The sequence below is a fragment of the Schistocerca americana genome, chromosome 6, assembly GCF_021461395.2.
Source record: "Schistocerca americana isolate TAMUIC-IGC-003095 chromosome 6, iqSchAmer2.1, whole genome shotgun sequence".
Taxonomy (NCBI): domain Eukaryota; kingdom Metazoa; phylum Arthropoda; class Insecta; order Orthoptera; family Acrididae; genus Schistocerca; species Schistocerca americana.
Window position 1 is genome coordinate 87,733,507 of NC_060124.1, and position 21,493 is coordinate 87,754,999.

General features: G+C 40.6%; 1 protein-coding gene across 1 annotated transcript in view; it reads right to left on the minus strand.

Moving 5' to 3' along the window:
• The window catches only part of LOC124619709 (coiled-coil domain-containing protein 85C), a 74,254-nt gene extending 57,140 nt beyond the window's left edge, over positions 1-17,114 (minus strand). The window contains exon 1 of the mRNA XM_047146267.1: positions 15,553-17,114. Coding sequence (XP_047002223.1) covers positions 15,553-16,077 — 525 coding nt within the window. The 5' untranslated portion in view covers positions 16,078-17,114. The remainder of the gene's footprint in view (positions 1-15,552) is intronic.
• Positions 17,115-21,493: the final 4,379 nt, after the last annotated feature.

Here is a 21,493-nt window from a genome sequence, read left to right on the forward strand (position 1 = left end):
TACACAGTACACCATCTACATCTAAACCAGTATTTGATATTTGCACTCAAAGGTTCTGTTTTTAGAAAATTTTGTTCAAAATGGTCCATAAATATTTCAGCCAACAGTGGACTAAGAGGGGAACCCATAGCTAAGCCATCTAATTGTTTATGAAGAGTCCCTTGGAACTGGAAATAGTTCTGTGCCAGGCATGTCTGCATGGCTAGTTTCAAGTCATTCAATTCCACAGGATTGACATTGGTCTTGTGCATCAGCTCTGTCAGAATATCAATGCATTCTACCACTGGTATGTTAGAAAACAAACTGCTGACAACAAAGGATACTAATTTATCACTTTGTGAGACAGATATACCTTTTAACTTATTTACTAGGTCCACAGAGTTTGAAATACCATGCTTTGGTTTGAATTTAGTATTGCTCTTAATTAGGACAGCCAGTTTACTAGCTAGTTTGTAAGATGGAGCAGTGAATGATGATACAACTGGACAAATAGAAACATCTTGTTTATGTAGTTTAGGAAGCCCATACATTCTAGGAGGCACTGGGTTCATATTAGTTGACAGTTTTGCTTCAAACTCAGAGAATATGCTTTTGCATGAATTGCTTGCATATTTAACGTCCTCTTTGAACAATTCAGTAGGATCTTTAGGAAGGACTTGGAAGCCTGTGGTATATATCATATTGATATTGCTTAAGTTCCTTATGTATTCTGTAGTTACACTGATAATTGTCTCTTCTTTTAATTGGTTTGTGTACCACTCTCCATGTTTCATACCTCCTGATGTATCCCTGTCTAGTACTAATTTTATTTTAATTACTACTACTACTACTACTACTACTACTACGTGATCAGGCCCAGTGGACCGCACGCATCTACAAGTTTCCTCCTCCACTGTATTCTGTCCATTGCTGCTATCCGCCATCCGTTCACATCTATTGACACTTGGTTTAAATCTTCATGGAGTCCATCCCTCCAATGCTTCTTGGGTCTCCCTGGCGGTCTCTTTCCTGTAGGTGTGAAATCCAGGAGCTTCCGAGGCCATCTGTGATCCTCCATCCGGGCCAAATGGCCAGCCCACTGCATTTGTTTGGCTTTGACAGTTCCTGCTATGTTGGGCTGCTGGTATAGTTCCCCAAGCTCTTGGTTGTATCTGATCGTCCATTCCCCCGTATCTACATCCAGAACCGGACCCGGACTGATGATCCTCTGAAGCACTTTTCTCTCAAAAACAAGGATCTTATGGAAGTCCTGTTTCCGGATACTCCATGCCTCTCAGCCATATAGAACAACAGGCTGGATCAGGGTTTTGTACAGTCGAATCTTGAACTGTCTGGAGAGATATCTGGAGCGAAGCAGTTGTGCTAAGCTGTGGTAAGATCGGTTTCCTGTTTGTATTCTGGCATTGATCTCTGCTTCACATGACGAGTTCTCAGTAAAAAGTGCCCCTGGGTATTTGAATTCTTGCACTCTCTTGTAGGACTGGTCCCCAACCTGCAGTGATTGTGGATGATCAGCAGTCTGACAATGGCCATGCGTCATAACAAGGTACTCTGTCTTGGCTTCGTTTATGTTTAGCCCAAATTTGCTGGCAGCCTCCTTTAGTGCTTTGGTCATTTGCTCTAACTCCTCTTCCGACCTAGAGAGTAAACAGATGTCGTCTGCATAGGCTAAGTATGCCAGTCTCTTTCCTTTGATTTCTATTCCTTCGTTCTCTTGGAAGGTATCACGTACGATCTTCTCAAGGGCAAAGTTGAACAGGATAGGGGACAACCCATCTCCTTGCCTGAGTCCTGTCACAATTTCAAACTTCTCAGTAACGCGATTTACCATCTTCACCTTTGCACGTGTTTCGTTCAGACAGATCTTTATCAGATTGACGAGTTTCTCTGCTATTCCAAACTCCCTTAAACAGTTGAGCAGGCTCTTGCGATGTATGCAATCATAGACCTTCTTAAAATCAACGAATAAAATATGCAAATCTAAACAATATTCACCCAGTTTCTCAGTGAGCTGCCGGAGACTGAAGATGTGATCTACTGTTGACCGTCCTGGCCGGAAACCTCCCTGGTACTCCCCAATCACTGATTCTGCCACTGGCTGAGTTCTATGTATGAGGCAATTGGACAGGATCTTATAGCAGACGTTAAGCATGGCGATTCCTTAATAGTTGACACATTTCTGTTTGTCACCCTTCTTATGTATTGGACAAATCAGAGCTGTTTTCCATTCTCCTGGTAGTTCTTCTTTGGTCCATATTGCCTGTATCAGTCGGTATATTTTTTCTGCAAGTTTCTCTCCTCCTGCCAGGATCATTTCAGCCTGTATTCCATCTTCACCTGGACTCGTATTCTATTTAAGGTGTCTGATTCTGGTTTTTTATCTCATCCAGGGTAGGTGGGGGATAGTCTGTATCGACTGTAAATGGGTACTGGAAATCAAACTGCAGTTCGGGTTCATCACAATTTAGCAGCTGTCGAAAGTACTCTTTCCATCTCTCAGCTATGTCCCTATTGTTCTTCAGGATCTTATCATGGAAATCTTTGACAAATTTCTGCTTGGCCTGGTGACCTTTGCAAAGGTACTTCACCTTCAGAAACATTTCCCTAGTCTTTTGTCCTCTGAAGTCTGTTTCTACTTTAATGATGATATCCCTTACATATTTCCTCTTTGTTCTTCTCAGAATTGCTTGTGTAGTCTTTCAGACCACCTCAAATTGTGCTTTGCCCTGTGCCAGATTTGTCCCCTTCAGCCACTTGTTCCTGGCTTCCTTTCTCCTTTCCAGGGCATCTGCACATTCCTTTCCAAACCAGATCATCTTGCCCACTGGGTTTCCCATGAGTGTTTCCTTTGCTGTATCCCTAACTGAGCTGTGGATGTTTCCCCACATTAGTTCAAGGTCCTGATTTGCGTCCATTTCACTGAGTGCTTCAAAGTGGTCACTAAGTTGCAACTGGTATCCAGTCTTCGTTGCCTCATCTTTTAGTTTCTCCACATGGTACCTTTCCACTCTTTTTAACTTAGGCCACGTTCTTCCTTTGCACTGCATGTTTAAAAGGCCTCTGACCAGGAAATTATCACTTCCACCTTCGGCACCCCGCGTGGTCTTAACGTCTAACACCCATCTCTTGGCTCTGAGATCAATGGCAACATGGTCTATTTGATTTACAGTTCTCCCATCTGGTGACACCCAGGTTCCTTTATGCATGTTTTTCCACTGAAACTTTGTGCTGGAGATGAACAACCCTAAAGATGTAGCAAAGCTGATGAACCTAACCCCATTGTCATTACTTAGGTTGTGTAGACTGTGGCTTCCTGTTGTGTCTTGGAATATTTGTTCTTTCCCAACCTTGGCATTCATATCACCAAGGAGGATCCCCAAATGTCCATTTGGTATAGCGTCCATCACTGGCTCTAGCTGTGCAAAGAACTCTTCTTTCACTTCACTTTCGCTCTCCTCCATGGGAGCATGACAGTTCACAAAAGTCGCCTTAATATGCTTTACGTCCAGTGTTAGAACAGATACTCTTGGGTTGACTGAAATGAATTCTGAAACATTAGTGGCCAAAGTCTTACTGACGCAAAAACCAGTGCCTAACAGATGACCTTGTTCACATGCTCCATGCAGAATAGTACAGTTTACAACAACAATGCTGCCAGCATTATCCCACCGGATTTCTTGCAGTGCAACTAGGTCTAGTTCATACCTCTGAATTTCTTTGACCATACTGACTGCAACTCCTGCCTTGTACAGACTCCTTACATTCCACATACCGTTTCTTTGCCATTGACGTCAACTATTTTTGTCAGTAATGTTCCGAGGCGTACTTGTAGTCTTGAAAGCATGTTTAATTTTTTACGAAGAGAGGGTGCTGGCCTCCCATCCAACCTGTGGTGTTACCCTCACAGCTTACAGGATTGCTGGCTTTTCTTAAGGGGTTGGGTTAGAGGTAGGAATAAGAAAATTGGAAAGACACCCTCGGGCCTCGAAACCTAATACCGTTGGGGTCGAAAAAGCAACAGTTGGCCAAGGAAGGCCGACAGGGAAGGAGAAAGAAGGAGCCTGACACAAGTAAGTGGGAGCAATGTCAGACTCAGCTTGGGTCCCCGCCGTCGCCACCCGCGTAGCTCTAGCTGAAGTTTATTAGTTTTGTTTATTAATAGAAACTGTTATGTAGGCATGCTATTCCTATTTTGTGTTAAAGGTTTTCCTGTCTACTTCATTGTTATTTATGTACTGTTTAATTTTTACTTTTTCTTTGCATTACCACCACACTGTCAAAGATGTTTCTTACTGTATGTTTCTACTTCAGTCTAGACGTGTTACTTCTCTTCCAATGTTGTTTGGAAACATTGTAACTTCTAAGGTGATAATAATCAGTAAATGTCTGAAGATGACCTTGTAAGCCGAAAACCTATTAACAATAAAAGTAATATTGTAGAACAAAAGCAAACTGGTGCTTTTCATTTATTAGAACTTTTTGAGTTTCCCACTCATTAAGAAATAATATTCATTGTATATGTTTCAAACAATGGAAAATCCATGATGGAATGTAACAATACCAGAGAAGGAAAGTTGCTACTCACCATACAGCGGAGATGCTGAGTCGCGATAGGCACAACAAAAAGATTCACACAATTAGAGCTTCTGGCCATTAAGGCCTTTGTCAGCAGTAGACACACACACACTCACACAAACACAACTTGCACACACATCTGTAGTCTCAGAGAACTGAAACCTAGGCATGACAACCAATAAGCTGTCTGTCCGCATGAATGGCCACCGACAAACTGTGGCCAGAAAACAAGTGGACCACCCTGTTGCTGAACACGCTGCCAAACATGATATCCCTCATCTCAATGACTGCGTCACAGCCTGTGCCATACGGATCCTTCCCACCAACACCAGCTTTTCTGAATTGCGCAGGTGGGAATTTTCCCTGCAATACATCCTACATTCCCATAACCCTCCTGGCCTCAACCTTCGTTAGTCACTGCCCTCACCCATCCAGCCCCCTCCCTGTTCCCATTTCAGCACTACAAAGCCGTCATTTCATCGCCACACCCAGTCCTTTAATTTCTCTCGATTCCCCCCCTCCGCACCTTCTCTCCTATCCTCCATCTACACTGCAAAACTTCATTGTCCGCCACTCCCACCATACTATCCCTCCCCCTCCCCACCCCAGCCTCCTCCTTACCCCCACCCAGTCGCCATTCCCACCATCCACTGGTGCTGCTGCTCGCAGTGTGGTTTCAGTTCTCTGAGACTGCAGACGTGTGTGCAATTTGTGTGTGTGTGTGTGTGTGTGTGTGTGTGTGTGTGTGTACTGCTGACAAAGGCTTTAATGGCCAAAAGCTATAACTTTGTGAATCTTTTGTTGTGCCTATAGTGACTCAACATCTCCGCTATATGATGAGTAGTAACTTTCCTTCTCTGTCATTGTATATGTTTATTAGTTTCAGAAATACAGATGTGCCAAATCGGATGATTCTTTTTGATACACCCTGTACATTTTGGGTAAGGACCATGAAGATAAGATACAAGAAATGAGGGCTCAAACAGAGGCCTATAGACAGTTTTTTTTATCCCTCGCTCTATTTGCATGTGGGGCAGGAAAGGGAATCTCTAGCAGTGGTACAGGGTATCCTCTGCCACGCTTGCAGAGTGTATGTATGCAGATGTAAATATACATATTCGTTTATGTACATATGTCTGATATCACTAAACTTGTGCTCAAAGTACAATTAACGCATTGTTGTGAGGTTTTATAGTGGACTGAACTTAATATCTCTCAGAATATTCTTTTACATAGGTATGTTTTTTCTTTGTTATAGTTATTTTACTTACAGTTATTTTATCATTATTTAACTGTGGGAGCTGCCACAGGAAAGCGAGTAATGAGATACATTGGGAGCATATGGTTTCACTAGGGGAATGTAGTGGGGAGAACTCTCGGGAGGTTAATGTGGCCATCTCCTGAAACTGGAATACATGAAGTAGGGACAGATTGATAGAAGAGTGAGAAAGGAAGGTCTGTGCCCTTCATGCAGAGTTGGAAGAAGCTAAGAGAAATCTAGTGGAGATGAAGGAGGGCAGTGGTGAGGGGGTGTGGTTGGGTACTGGCAGTTGGTAGGAAAGCTGTAAGGAAGACAACGAAATCCAACAGTTTAGTTTTATCTATAAGTAAAAGGTTTCAGCTGCTATTTTTGAAAGGACTGGAATCTCACGATGGTGTATGAGCAGGAAACATGCAGCAGACTGTCTTTGAGTAGGAAGGCTTGGAATACCACTAATGTAAAGAAGAACAGAGAATTGTTGCTTGATAGCAGTCATGGCGTAGATGTAGGTCACAGGTTTGTTTGACACAAGGGAGAGTGTCACAGAGATGCTGAAGAAACTGAACTGGCAGACTCTTGAAGACAGACGGTAACTATCTCGCGAAAGTCTACTAACAAAGTTTCAAGAACCAGCTTTAAATAATGACTCTAGGAATATACTACAACCCCCTATGTATCACTCACATAGGGATTTTAAGGACAACATTAGAATAATTACAGAATGCGCATAGGCATTCAAACAATCTTTCTTCCCATGCCGCATACATGAATGGAATAGGAAGACACCCTAGTAACTCGTATAATGGGATGTGCAGTCACCATGCACTTCATGGTGGTTTGCAGAGTATAGATGTGGATGTAGATCCTCAATTACATGAGAAGTCAGAGGAAGAGTATCAGGTCACATGAATTTTCAAGCCAAGTGCTGCGCTGAGGGTTTAGGCCTTTGTGTACAAAATTCACGAAATATGATCAGATAGTGATATGGGTGGGGAAGGAACCAGCTTGGATAGGCCGTGGACTAAGAACACAGGTCGCAACCTGAGCAAGTACCTTCTCTAGCTGGTAGCACCAATGAGCATGTTGCCTTGGCAGTGCTGTATGTTGAGGTACTGCATGGCTGGAAATGGCACTAATAACTACTGACCTCATATAAAAGTCTCTCAATCTGTTCAGAGACAACACAGCAGTATGCATTACAGAGTAATGGTATAGAGACACTGACACACAGCATACAGTGCTACCATCGTATGAATATGCAAGTTGCTGCTGTGAAACTACCTTAGAAGTTGGAGAATAGTGTATTTATATAAGAGGTGGCACAAATTTTAAAGTTAGATATGCTCTGGCCACAATTAACGTAGATACACGTTTTGTATTGGCATCCACTGAACTAACGAAATTAGATATCCATAAAAAGTCAATCATTCCATGCATTTATCACCCTTCTAGTGGTATGTCGACATTTTCTTCAACAAATTAATTGAAGTCCAAAGTGTCTCCTCAGTCCCCAAAACTAACATAATACTGTGAGGAGAGGTTAATATAAACAGAGGTGTTGAGGATGAAATTAATAATAACTTCATACACATTTTGAGTATTTCTGGCATGGCACAAAATAAACACACACACACACACACACACACACACACACACACACACACACACAAAAGTATTATGAGCAGTCATAATACATGAAACTGAAAAAGGCAAACATAAGTGTGCTAACATATAATCAAAGAGGGGATGAGTACCAGAAAATCCTCAGGAACTGGCAAATTTTGTAAATGACTATTTCTCTGGTATGGCAGGGTATCTGCAGCAAAATCTTCTTAAGAAGCATGCAGCACCTAAGGCGATTATTACACTGCAGGCACAATGACGTAGTTTCCCGTAACAGAGCTTGAAGTCATGAGGACAACACTGCAAAGACATCAGCATAAATGCCCCATACCAAACATAATAAATGAGTCCTTCAGTTTACACATTTTTCCGTAGTACCTAGAGCATACATGAGTTGTCCCCTTACTAAAAAAATCATGTGGAGAGTACAGAAAACTACAGGCTACTTTCACTACCTTCAGCATTCTCAAAATCAATTACATCACTCATGAAAGACTAATGAGACATCTTCAAGAAACACAGTTTTCTGAAGTAGGAGAAGTACATATCAGCCATTGCAGAGTTCACAAAAGCGGTGCTTGTAGCTCTTGATAAGGACAACTGATAATGAATTAATGAATTTTTTTAGTGTGGCTGAAAGATGTCCAACCTAAAGGTCATCAGGCCCTTATTTTCTTTAATAATCAATGCCTACAGGTTTCCAGGAGAAGAAAAGGATGGACTGTCAATCTGATCTTTGTGGAATCATCAGAGGCAGAGACAAAATAAAAAATCAGAAGGTAAGGAACTGCAATGGGATGGGAGAGCTGAGCCAGACTTCAGCAGCCAGAACTGGTCAATTCTAGTGTGCGATTCCAATTCTTTGTTTCGAGTGACATCATCATGTGTCACGTCATGAGTTTATGATGCGAAGGATGTAAGCAGCCTGTTGTAAATGTTATCTTGGGTTGTCTTAGTAACTGGTGTAAACTATGATATTTATTATGAACATGTCACACTTTCCAAGGGTGAGGTTACACAGGAACCTAAGAACACAGCTTAAACTGCTTGCAAATGTAACGAAACAAAGATGATGTGACTTACCTAATGAAAGTGCTGGTAGGTCGACAGACACACAAACATACACACAAAATTCAAGCTTTCGCAACAAACTGTTGCCTCATCAGGAAAGAGGGAAGGAGAGGGAAAGACGAAAGGATGTGGGTTTTAAGGGAGAGGGTAAGGAGTCATTCCAATCCCGGGAGCGGAAAGACTTACCTTAGGGGGGAAAAAAGGAAGTGTATACACTCGCACACACACACATATCCATCCACACATATACAGACACAAGCAGACGTATTTAAAGACAAAAGTTTGTTTGTGTGTCTGTCGACCTGCCAGCACTTTCATTTGGTAAGTCACATCATTTTTCCTACGTGGAATATATATATAAACAAAGATGATATCAATATAATGGAAGGAAACATTTCACGTGGGAAAAATTATATTTATAAACAAAGATGAGGTGACTTACCGAACAAAAGCGCTGGCAGGTCGATAGATACACAAACAAACACAAACAAACACAAACATACACACAAATTTCAAGCTTTCGCAACAAACTGTTGCCTCATCAGGAAAGAGGGAAGGAGAGGGGAAGACGAAAGGAAGTGGGTTTTAAGGGAGAGGGTAAGGAGTCATTCCAATCCCGGGAGCGGAAAGACTTACCTTAGGGGGAAAAAAGGACAGGTATACACTAGCACACACGCACATATCCATCCACACATACAGACACAAGCAGACAAACTTTTGGCTATTTTTTTCTGAACATGGCACTATTTCCAAGTGTGAGGATAGGCAGGAACCTAAGAGAGCTGCTTACATTGGTGTGGGTGTACCAATTTCAGAATATGGCACAATTTCTTTTAGGATTGATTTTTTTAATTGCTCTATCTCCTTGAGCTGTATAACTCAACTCAAGTTGTTGATTCCATGTTTCATTATTCCTCATGAATTTTAGCTAAATCTTGTTCCATTCTCTGTTACATTTCCTATATTTTACTATTACTGTGACACTTAGGTTCTTACGTCACGACAGTTTGTTCCCACCCAGAAATCCACTTTTTCAAAGTTATCCTGTTAGTGTCCATATTTATTAAAAATTCTCACAATTCTATAATATGCAATAATATTTTGGTGCACTGGAAATATTTATGAGCGTTGGTCACTATTTTGAAATTTTGTGTGAGCTGCACCTGTGGGCTTGGTATGACGTCACTGATCAAAGCTGATGGGTGGAATCAACCACTAAAATTTATCCACCCCTCATGTCTAGTCTGCACCTGATCAGCAATCACTAGAGAAAGAATGCACGCTTAACAAGCTTAATGCCCATGTAAGAGACGGCTAAAAAGTTAAAATAATATTGGAAATAAAAAACAAAGGTGAAATGTAATAAAATGCAGTGGAGAGGATGAGATGCATCAGCCAATCACAGAGCTCATCCAAAAGATGTCAGTTGCAAGCTGTACCCTATAGTGGTGAACCGAGTCCAGTGTCTGTAACGTCCAAGGGACCTCAGATCCAGAAGCCAGACACCAGTAATATCTAGTTGGGATAGGACTAGTGCTTTGTACAGATGCATGAGGGTGGATTTGTCTGCACCTCATGAGATTTGACTGAGACAGCCATGTGTCTTGAGTTTCAACTGGCATGTGTTTTTAAACTGCTGAAAATGTAATAGCCATGACAACCAAGCATTAAATGCAAGTCTCAAAAACAATATGACTACTACACTGAGCAGTTCATTACAAAGGTAAAGGTCTGGATGTTGATGAACAGTTCAATCCCAGCAGAAGTACACAACGCATGTGTCTTTGCAGTGGCAAACTGGAAGCCATGGGTGAGTGTCCAGGATTGTGCTTTCTTGGTGGCATCTCGCTGCTGGCCTCCAGCAACAGTCAAGATTGAAGAAGTGTGGTAAAGTAAGTCAGCTTCAAGCACACATGCGTAGTTTTTTTAAAGTTAAGATTCTTGTTGTGGGTATAGCCTATGGAACATATGGTACATTTATTAAGTAAGCTACTGGAGTTATTACACTCATCCAATGTGTCATATCCATTTTATGTTATTAGCATTAGTACATAAAGGAATCAGATTTATGGATACACAATGGGTAAAAGTCTAGATTGGGGCCAGTGGCTTGCTTACATGTTTCATGGAGCAATGTTGTCAGCACCTGCTGTGAGGTACAACAGGAACAAAAGGGGCTGTGTCAGCTGCTGGTTCCACACAACTAAAGAGAGAGTCGTGGGAATATGATGTGTTTTGAAGATAGAGATGAAGGGATGTATATTCAACAACCTGCCAGACCATACTAAATGTCATGTAGATAATGTGATTGAGTTTAAGAGTGAATTAAAAACTTTCTGTTGGGCAATTCCTAGTAAGTTGAAGATCATCATCACAGAAAGCCTTCGACTTAATATTTTAATTTATTTTGTAGTCTGAAATGGCACTTTAATACTATACACATTTGTAACGTTAAATCATTTCATTGCACTGTATTTAAATTAAATTAAATGTACATTTCACAATTCTTTCAACACATTGTTGAGTTGGGTCATAGGATCTTCAAAATACACCTAATGTAGTATCATATTTGTTGCTGCACATAGAAATTGTGAAAGAGAAAAGAAACCTGCTAAATAATGCATACATGATTTCAGTTTTCTTCTGTATGTTTACAATAAAAATGCTGTAATTAGAACATTATTGAATCTTTGAGGTAAGATATAGGCCTAACACAATGAGCAGATGTCATCTTGATGTATCATAGCTAATTTCAAGTTACTATTTGGACAGTTAAGCCACATGTGTGACAGATTTGAGTAGGCTTATGGAAATATTGAACCTGCAGATAGCAAGCACCTGCTTGGACTCATAATGTCATCAGAATGTGTTTCAACTTATCAAAATCCAAAATGTCTTATATACAACCATCCTATAGCCTCTGACTATTGTACAGATCAGTCTGTCATCACAAACTACTGCCAAAAAAAGAATAAAGAAACAGAACAAATGGTGCTACAAATATAGAGGTAGCTGTGTCACACCTCAAAACATACCATTTAAAAATTTATCTTGGGGCAGGTGTGCAGAAGAAGCCTGCCCGACTCGTGCCTCAATAATACAGGTAGTCTTATTGTAGGTGTTCAAAAATGAGCACGTTTTAGTGGAGAGGCCAGATAAATGGTACATGGACACACTGATGTTAGATACAGTGGAAATTACTGAAGTGCATGACAGAAAAAAAGCAGGACATACTGACAAGTCAGTACAGGGTTATCAGTACAAAATCAAACAGGGATAAAGCAGGAGTTGGTCTAACAACAAATAAGGAAACAGGACTGTGGGTAAGCCAGTATGAATGGCTTTTACTGTAGCTAAGAAAGGAAGTTAACCACCGACAAATGTAGTACAAACTTATATGCCTGCTAGCTCTACAGAAGATAAAATATTGAAACAATTTATGAGGTAAAAGTAGTTTTTCAGATATTTAAGGAAGAAAAAATTTAATCATGTTTGAGGACCTGAAATCAGTAGGCCTCTACTAGAAATAAAATAAGAGAAGAACAGTAGATTTCTATGGATTGGCGGAAAGCAATGAAATGGGATTTTGCACACAACACAATTTAATCACTGTTAACACTCTGTTTAAGAACCATGAAACAAGGTTGCATATCTGGAAGAGAGCTGGAAGCACCAGAAGTTTTCAAATAAATTTTACAGCATGGTCATAAAGTCTTGTTCCATTTCAAAGAAATACTGGATGCATTTATATAATCCATTTCTGTACTAACACATGCCTATCATTGTTTTTCTTTTTTTCCAGAATAATCAAGGGGAATGAAAAAAGTGCTTGATCTAAGAACGTGTGGCTATTAGTACATGATTGCCTGGTTTATCTTATCTGGAGGTGCAACAGTTCACTCAGAAATTTCAAAATCCAGCAACAAGAGCAAACGTCTGGTTACTTGCCAATAAGTTCCAAAGAGCCGCAAAACCTGTCGACGAATCATGCGCATGCAGCGGGAGAGTTCCTATACAATGAGAGACTGTTCAGCAAATCAGAGAAGCAACCGAAGGAAGTAAAAATACATAATTCACCATTTAATCAATGGGTCTGTAATTCCAAAATCAATGGTTTCAAAAGTTTTCCACTTACATTAAAGAAAAGAGCACTCTATACTCAGGTGCTTCACAAATCAGACCACGAAGATTATGCAACTTGTCAAGCTGTGTGTTATGATTTGATAGAAGCTGCACACAATGAACATCACATGGACCACACTTTGTTTTCTGAAGAGGCCACATTCCACATCTGTGGACACATTCCACATCTGTGGAAAAGTTAACAAACGTTACTAGCCACCTCATGCTACCACTGAATGGCAAAGAAATACACCATAAGTGATTCTGTATCTTGGATTCACAAAGACTACAGTTTATCGATGCTCCATTTTTCATAAGAGACAACTGTACGAAACATTTACGTTGGAGTGCTGGAGCAATTTCTGGACTGGTCCTTAATTCGAATATTCACCTACAGCTGGATAAGCAGAGATGGAGCAAGAATATAGCCATCACAAACACCTGATTTGATACTAGGATCTAAGGGGCTAGAAGAATGATTATATGAGGCATCAAACAAAAATTGTGACTTGACTGGGAATTTCTTGGTTCAAAATGGCTCTGACCACTATGGGACTAAGTCAAAATGTACAAATATCTTGGTGTAACAGCTTGCAGGTATATGAATGGGAATGATCACATAGGTTCAGTCATAGGCAAGGCTCACAAACAACTTCAGTTCATTGGCAGGATACTGGGAAACTACAGTCAACTGGTACGGGAAGAAACCCTAACATGTGGGGTCATGGTAAGAACCCTCTTCCATGCACTTCAAAGTGATTCCTGAGTATGCACATAGTTATCAGTGCTATGTTTTATATCTACATGCACAAAAGTTTCAATTATTGATATGTGATAGACCACCATGTGCATAATATAGTCAAAATACTAACTGGATGTTTGTCTATTAGGCCTACATAAAACCGCATTCCTGAATTAACTGCACAGTTTTTGTTGTCTATAATAAAGCTGCATTAAATACAGAGCCCTTGGGCTATGCCATAGATCAATTTGTTAACACCTTTATTTTGTATTTACAACTGTTAGCTCTTCCAACTCTCATGCGAACCATGACCAATCAACTTAACTTACACCTCCCACACTATGTTAACAGTATTCAAAAACAACCAAAATTGAAGTGGGACTCATCATATGCAAACTGAAATTTTGACACTGTCTGAATGGATACAAAATTAACATTTGTTATACAATGTAATCTGTTTGATACTGTATATTATGAAGTCATTTACAGACAAAACACTAGTCACTGTGAAAAAGTACAATAAATGTAAGCATGGAATCACCATTAAATGGTTTATGAATTGGTACTGAATATTCTAAGCTCAAACACAATGAGGAATCTTGAAGAGAATGACCACCTCAATGCCAACCAGCATGGATTTCAAAAACATCGAACATGTGAAACCCAACCTGCACTTTTCTCACATGACATACTGAAAGCTTTGGATCAAGGCAATTAGGTAAATGCTGTAGGCTATTCTTGATTTACGAAAAGCATCTGACTTAGTAACACACCTACACTTATTGTAAAAAGTATGATCATATGGGCTATCTAGTGAAACTTGCGACTGGATTGAGGACTTTTTGGTAGGGGGGCACAACATGTTATCTTGGATGGAGAGCCATCATCAGATGTAGAAGTAACTTCAGGTGTGTCCCGTTGGGACCCTTGCTGTTCACGTTGTATATTAATGACCTTGTAGACAATATAAATAGTAAATTCAGGCTCTTTGCAGGTGATGTAGTACTATCTGAAAGAAGCTGCAAAAATATTAAGTCAGATCTTGATAAGGTTTCAAAGTGGTGCAGTGGTTGTCAAGTTGCTTTAAAAGTTCTGGAAAGCAAAATTTTGCACTTCTCAAAATGAAAACATGTAGTAGCCTATGACTATAATGTCAATGAGTCGCTGTTGGAAATGACCTACTCATAGAAATACCTGTGTGTAACAATTTGTAGGGTTATGAAATGGAATGATCACATAGGTTCAGTTCAGGGTAAAGCAAGAGGTAGACTTTGGTTTATCAGCAGAATATTAGTGAAGTGCAATCAATCTAGGCTACAAAGAAGATTGCTTACAAATCACTCGTGCAACTGGTTCTAGAATAATGCTCGACTGTGAGAGACCCATACCAGATAAGACTAACCAGGGATATTGAACTTATACTGAGAAGGGAAGCATGAATGGTCACAGGTTTGTTTAATCCATGCTAGAGGGTCACAGAGATACTGAAGGAAATGAACTGGAAGACTCTTGAAGTTAGATGTAAACTATCCTGAGAACGTCTATTAACAAAGTTTCAAGAACCGGCTTTAAATGATTACTTTAGGAATATACTACATTGCTCTACCTATTACTCACATAGGGATCGTGAAATGATAAGATTAGAATAATTACTGCACGCAAGGAGGCGTCCAGAGAATCATTCTTCCCGCGCTCCATATGTGAATGGTACAGGTTGAAACCCAAGTAGGCTAACTGGTACAATAATATGTACCTCTGCCATGCACCTTACGATGGTTTGCGGAGTATAATATAGATTGAGAAGCACTTCTGTGTTGTTTGTTTCAATCTAGTGATGACAATTTACACGGTTTGCAGTAAGATGACAACTTCTAACGATATGACCCAAGTTTATTAGAAGTTGTTTACTGGGTCAGACAAGGGTCAACAATATTGCTTCACATTTCTGCAATATGTGAAACATGTTAACTTGAACCATATCTCTTTCTTTACCATGTCATTTTAAAACCTAGGTTCTCCATAAATTGTTTAGTGAGTGTTTTTGGGAATTTGGAATATTTAGAGTTACAGTAAATTGTGTTAACTGAGAACACGTTTAACTGGGCAATGTAACATACTGTACACAATTATTCTAATACTTGTGTAGTTTCCTGCTCACCTGCTCTGCTAATGCTTGAGATGGGGTCGGTTGAGCTTCAGGTACACCAATCGCAGCAGCAGTAGAAGGTGGAACCGTTTGCGTCGGTGCAACTGGAGCCCCAGGCATCTTCCGTACAAATTTCAGCATTTCGGGGGCACCTGCAAGCTGTCCAGGGTGTGCTGCTGCAGCAGTTTGCTGGACAGTAGGAGGACGGCGGTTGGTCGCTTGTGGTGGCGGATACTGTGCCTGCACGTGGTAGCTGTCCACCACAGCTTGCCCGTAGTAGCGAGCCTGCACCGGGTCAGGTGTGAGGTACTGTTGCTGATGCTGTTTGGCTGCTGCTGCCGCCGCTGCCTCCACAGAGGCAGGGTACAGCTTTGCGTCTTTAGGTGGTATGTACGGGGGTGGTTGTGGCTGCTGCTTCAGAATACCTGCACCCGGAGCTTGTGGGGGTGGCTGATAGCGTGGGGGGGGAGGGGCAGCCACCTGCTCAGCCACTGACTTGCCCGGGTATCCTTTCACCTTGCCAGACATGGTACACATGAAGACAGGCGTCTTTCACGTCGCTGTGCAGGTCATTTTGGTGCTGCTCTGACCTGTGTAGCCTGCATTTTTTCCTAATACACACAAACAGGTCTTCATCAATTTCTTATGTTTCTTTTACCTCCCTTTCGCACGCACTGGGCGCTTGTTGACAGAGTTAACCGTGGTCATGATGAAAACTATCGTCGACGTATGGCACAACATGTAAGAGACTATTCTTCAGCGTAGTTTACAGTCCTCACTTCCGTAAATTTGATGAGAACACCGAAAAATTGTGGAAAGAGGCAACTAGACAAGTAAGTACAACCAAACAACAACATGTGTCCACTGTTACCTATAAACACCTTCCAACTTTTGTCACTTGGAAAACACGAAACCGTGAGCTGCAATGGTGCATATCAGCGTCACAAACGTATACGTCCATTCACATTGTTTAGCATCTCTCCTGTATTCAGTCTCATTACCCCTACGGAGAATCAATCTGAAGTTAACACCAGTTCACAGAAAAACTTTATATTCTCCAACACAAACAGTCACCATTCCTGGTCGATGTGGGAGTCTCTGGGCGAAGTAACACACAAATTGGGACGATCAGATTTCATACGCATTTTCCGCAAAATTGCTTAGACACGGCAACACATCGTACATCTGCTTACCGTTTATAACTTCTGTCACAACAAGATATCATTGCCATACGTCACTGGCAACTGAAGCTACGTCAAAAATTGGGTCACATCGAAAAGTAGCACAAGCGACACGATGAACTGGCGCCAGTTGTCAATTTCTAGTTTCTACCTGCGCCGTTCACAATTATTGCAGCCAGCGTCATTATGCTATCTCACGACGTCTTCACGGCCGCATATCCCGATATTATACAGATGCATGGAACTTGATGTTCGTTACACTTCAATGGAAATACACATACACTGGGAAATAAAGTCAACCTGAATTCTTGAAGCCACATTTTCCACTCACACACTACATTTCAGCTTCACTCTCAATCACTGCGTTCGTAACGCGCCCAACTGAGCCACCTGGTGGCCTTTACCTAGAATCTCCGCAGGAATGTCGGGCGGTCAATTTAAAAATTTTGTCTACGTAAAAGGAGTATTTAACCGCATACTCCCACTAAAATAAAAAAAGTATGCTGCACTGAACAGCTACACAATGAACAACTGGAAGCTGAAATGGTGCTAAATAAAGTGAGAGCTGCTTCATGTGCTGAGGATGGGAAGACACAAGTCCGTAAAGTTCCGCTTGAACACGTAAGCTCAAGGTGAAGTATTAAAAAATGACAAACTTTTTCACGTACCAAATATCCCTTATGGCAAATGTACCAGGAAGCACTCAAAATGGTATTGCTACCCGTCTGAGAGCTTTACTGCACAGCAACAGGTGACATCACCATGCTGCCCTTAAAGATAAGAAGTGTCATCCACAAAACACCTGCTCACAGATCATGTCCAGTATACCTATAAGGGATTACAAACTGAAACCATGATAGTGTGATTGTGAACTGCAGTACCTGTATCATCAGAGTATATCATGGGATGTGCAGAACGCTGATGAGTAATGGAGGAAGATTGTGCATGCTAACGGATAAAGGTACCATATGTGCTATAACTGGTGACAGAAAACTGTATGCACTGGGGTGCAGAAGAGTTTTGGGGCAAACATAATAATGTCTGCTGGTGATACAAGAGGAACATTAACACAGCAAGCATATAAATGGTTCAAAGCAAATAGCATGTCATTAAACGTCTGCTCAACAAATTTCATGCAGTTTCAAAAAAGCAAATAACAAGCTACAAGCTCTTTAAATAGATATCCATGATCAGACAATAAATGAAACTTCAGATATAAGATTCCTAGACATATGAGTGCATAATAATTTAAGATGGAATGAACATATGGACCACCTGTTCAAGAAACGAAGCTCAGCAGGCCTTGCACCAAGAGCTACCTCACCCTATGTTGACAAGGAAATAATAGTGTCATTGTCTTTCAGATATATCCACTCTTTGACCTCATATGGGGTAATATTCTGGGGAAATGCTGCAAAAATGGAAACAAGTTTTTAAGCAACAAAGCAAGCTGTGAGGCTGATCAGTGGTGATACAAATCTGACATTTTGTAGGCACTAGTTCAAGACTGTACCAATACTGACCCTCACAAGTCAGCACATCTACTCACTGATGGTATCTGTAATCAATGACAGAAAAGTTTTGCAAATTAACTGTGATACTCACAATCATGACACAAGGCGGAAACAAAGACTTCAGAAAGAGACGTCAACTCTCAATATAGTACAAAAAGGAAGTATCCAAACTTGGAAAAAAATTTACAGTAAGCTCCCACTGAATATAAAAAAACGTCATTGACAAACCTTCTGTACTCAAGAGGAAGCTGAAATAATTGCTCATAATCCATACTTTATTTAATTTCAATGGATTTCTAGAGCTATAAGTTTTGCAAAAGATGTGTTGCATTATAAATGATGTAATATTGTATGCTAATATAAGTAATATTATATAGCTTGTATGGATATTGTCTACAGTATTGTTGTTTTTCTTGAAACCCTGAATGTAATACTGCATACCTTGTATGTATATTACTTACAGTATTGTACAAATGATGTAGTGCAGATACTATGTAGGAAGTTCAGAAAAATGCTACTAGGTTCACTGTTGACACCTGTGTCTTTATTGATATCCTCATACAAAATAACACTGTCCTTAAAGTTGCAGGCCATATCCACAACTTGGGTTAATGTACTGGAAGGTGATTTGTATGCACATAGTACAGTCAATTGATTTTCTGTTCCATTAATTCTGTTCCTGAAATTCAAAATGTTTGATCCTACATGTTTCAGAGACATCCTACAAGGGAAGTGCACTTATCCTGGGAGTTTCTTCTTCTCTCTGGCCAATAAAACAATGTTCAAGCGTTCAGGAAGCTCAGACTCCTCTGTTTTCAGCTCAGCTGCAGTTTCTTCTGTGTCTCGTTCTAATACTACTGGTTTAGATGCTGCACAGGATATGACCTCCATGTTTCCAGAACTGCTGGTGCATCTAATGCTACTGTAGTTATCCCCCCTTCCACTGATGGTACTAAATTCATTTCCTCTGCAGATGCACTTCTCTCCACAACAGTAGATAGTTTTCTCATACGTTGGTGTGGATGCTGATATTTCTAATGATGTTGTTGCTCATTTGTTTTCCTATGGCCATTTTTAACTGCATGATTTCTCTGTCCCTGGTGCTGCTGAAGCTAACTGTGCTGTTTTTTTCTAGAGTGAAATCCATTTCACCAACTGAAAAAGAAATTAGGGTTGATGGATGTTTGCAGCTGTATTGCTTGGGACTATTTAATAGTATTTTCACAAATTACTTTTAAGACTTTTTCAAACATATATCTTTTTCCTCTCTGATTCCAATGTAGCTCACACTTTGTAAGGTAATACCTCACTAAAGACATTACTTGTATGAACATAGCTGTTTGCACACTACAACATACTTTCTTCAATTTCCTATTAGTTGTAACGGACACACGACCTTTACATTAGATCATGTTTTAGTGGAGTGCTTATGATGAAAAGTTCACTTCTGGGTTTCCCTGCAGTGTATCTTGTAGCACTCTTACAGCTTGTACACTTCAGTTGTGGTAAACATCATATTAAACTTCCTGGCAGATTAAAACTGTGTGCCCGACCGAGATTCGAGCTCGGGACCTTTGCCTTTCGCGGGCAAGTGCTCTGGAAGGTAGGAGACGAGATACTGGCAGAAGTAAAGCTGTGAGGACCGGGCGTGAGTCGTGCTTCGGTATCTCAGATGGTAGAGCACTTGCCCACGAAAGGCAAAGGTCCCGAGTTCGAGTCTCGGTCGGGCACACAGTTTTAATCTGCCAGGAAGTTTCATATCAGCGCACACTCCGCTGCAGAGTGAAAATCTCATTCTGGAAACATCCCCCAGGCTGTGGCTAAGCCATGTCTCTGCAGTATCCTTTCTTTCAGGACTGCTAGTTCTGCAAGGTTCGCAGGAGAGCTTCTGTAAAGTTTGGAAGGTAGGAGAGGAGATACTGGCAGAAGTCAAGCTGTGAGGACCGGGCGTGAGTTGTGCTTCGGTAGCTCAGATGGTAGAGCACTTGCCCGTGAAAGGCAAAGGTCCCGAGTTCAAGTCTCAGTCGGGCACACAGTTTTAATCTGCCAGGAAGTTTCATATCAGCGCACACTCCGCTGCAGAGTGAAAATCTCATTCTGGAGACATCATATTAGCCTGCCATTATTACACATTTGCATCCTTGACTGAGTAAATTTTTACAGTCCTTCAGTATATTGAGCTCACAGTTTTGCGATTCTGCTTGCTTTCAATTTTGCATTTTTATTTCATATATTACTAGCAAGTACCTTCCCATGGCTATTTGAAAGTATGATTATTTCTATCTTGTATGATGTTTTCCACACCTATATCCATACTCGGTGAACCACTGATAAGTGCCTAGCAGAGGATACTTCCCAATGAACCAGTTATTATGGCTTCTTCCAATTACATTCATATATGCAACACAGGAAGAATGACTTTAAATTTCTTTCTGTGTGTCTTGTAATCAATCTAATCTTATCCTCAGGACCTGTATGGGAGTGATACAGACAGAGTTGTAATGTAATCCTAGATTCACAATTTAAAGCCAGTTCTTGAAACCATGTATGTAGGCTTTCTCAGGATAGTTTGCATCAACCTTCTTGTGTCTGCCAGTTCAGTTTCTTCAGATTCTCTCTGACACTCAGAAACGTTTCCCAAGGGTCAAACAAATCTGTGACTGTGCATGCTGCCCTTCTCTGTCGGATCTATTTGGTACAATTACAACATACTTGAGCTACATTCCAGGAAGGCTTACACATGTGATTTGTAGTATTTCACCAATAAACCAGAGACTGTCATCTGCATTACCTATGTCTGGGCCTATGTGATCATTCCATATTATATCCCTACAAAGTGTTACACTCAGGTATTTATGTGTGTTGTCCGATATCAAGTTTGATTTGTTGATGCTATAGCTGTAGGACATAACATTTTTTTCATCTTGGTAAGGGCACAGTTTTGCATTTTTCAACATTTAAAGCAAGTTGACAGTCTGTGCAACATCCTGAAATTTTATAAAGATCTGACTGAATATTTGGGCACTTTTTTCAGACAGTACTTCACTACAAATAACATCATCATCTGTACAAAGTCTAAGGTTACTATTAATATTGTCTGTGCAGTAACCAAGTAATACACAAAACCAATCTAAGTAACACAAATGTGGCTTTACTCATAAACCTCTGAACAAAAATGGAAATAAACCTTTTGTGACTCCACATGTATCAAGACAAGAATCATACAGAAGATGCAACATAAGCGATACACATAACAAC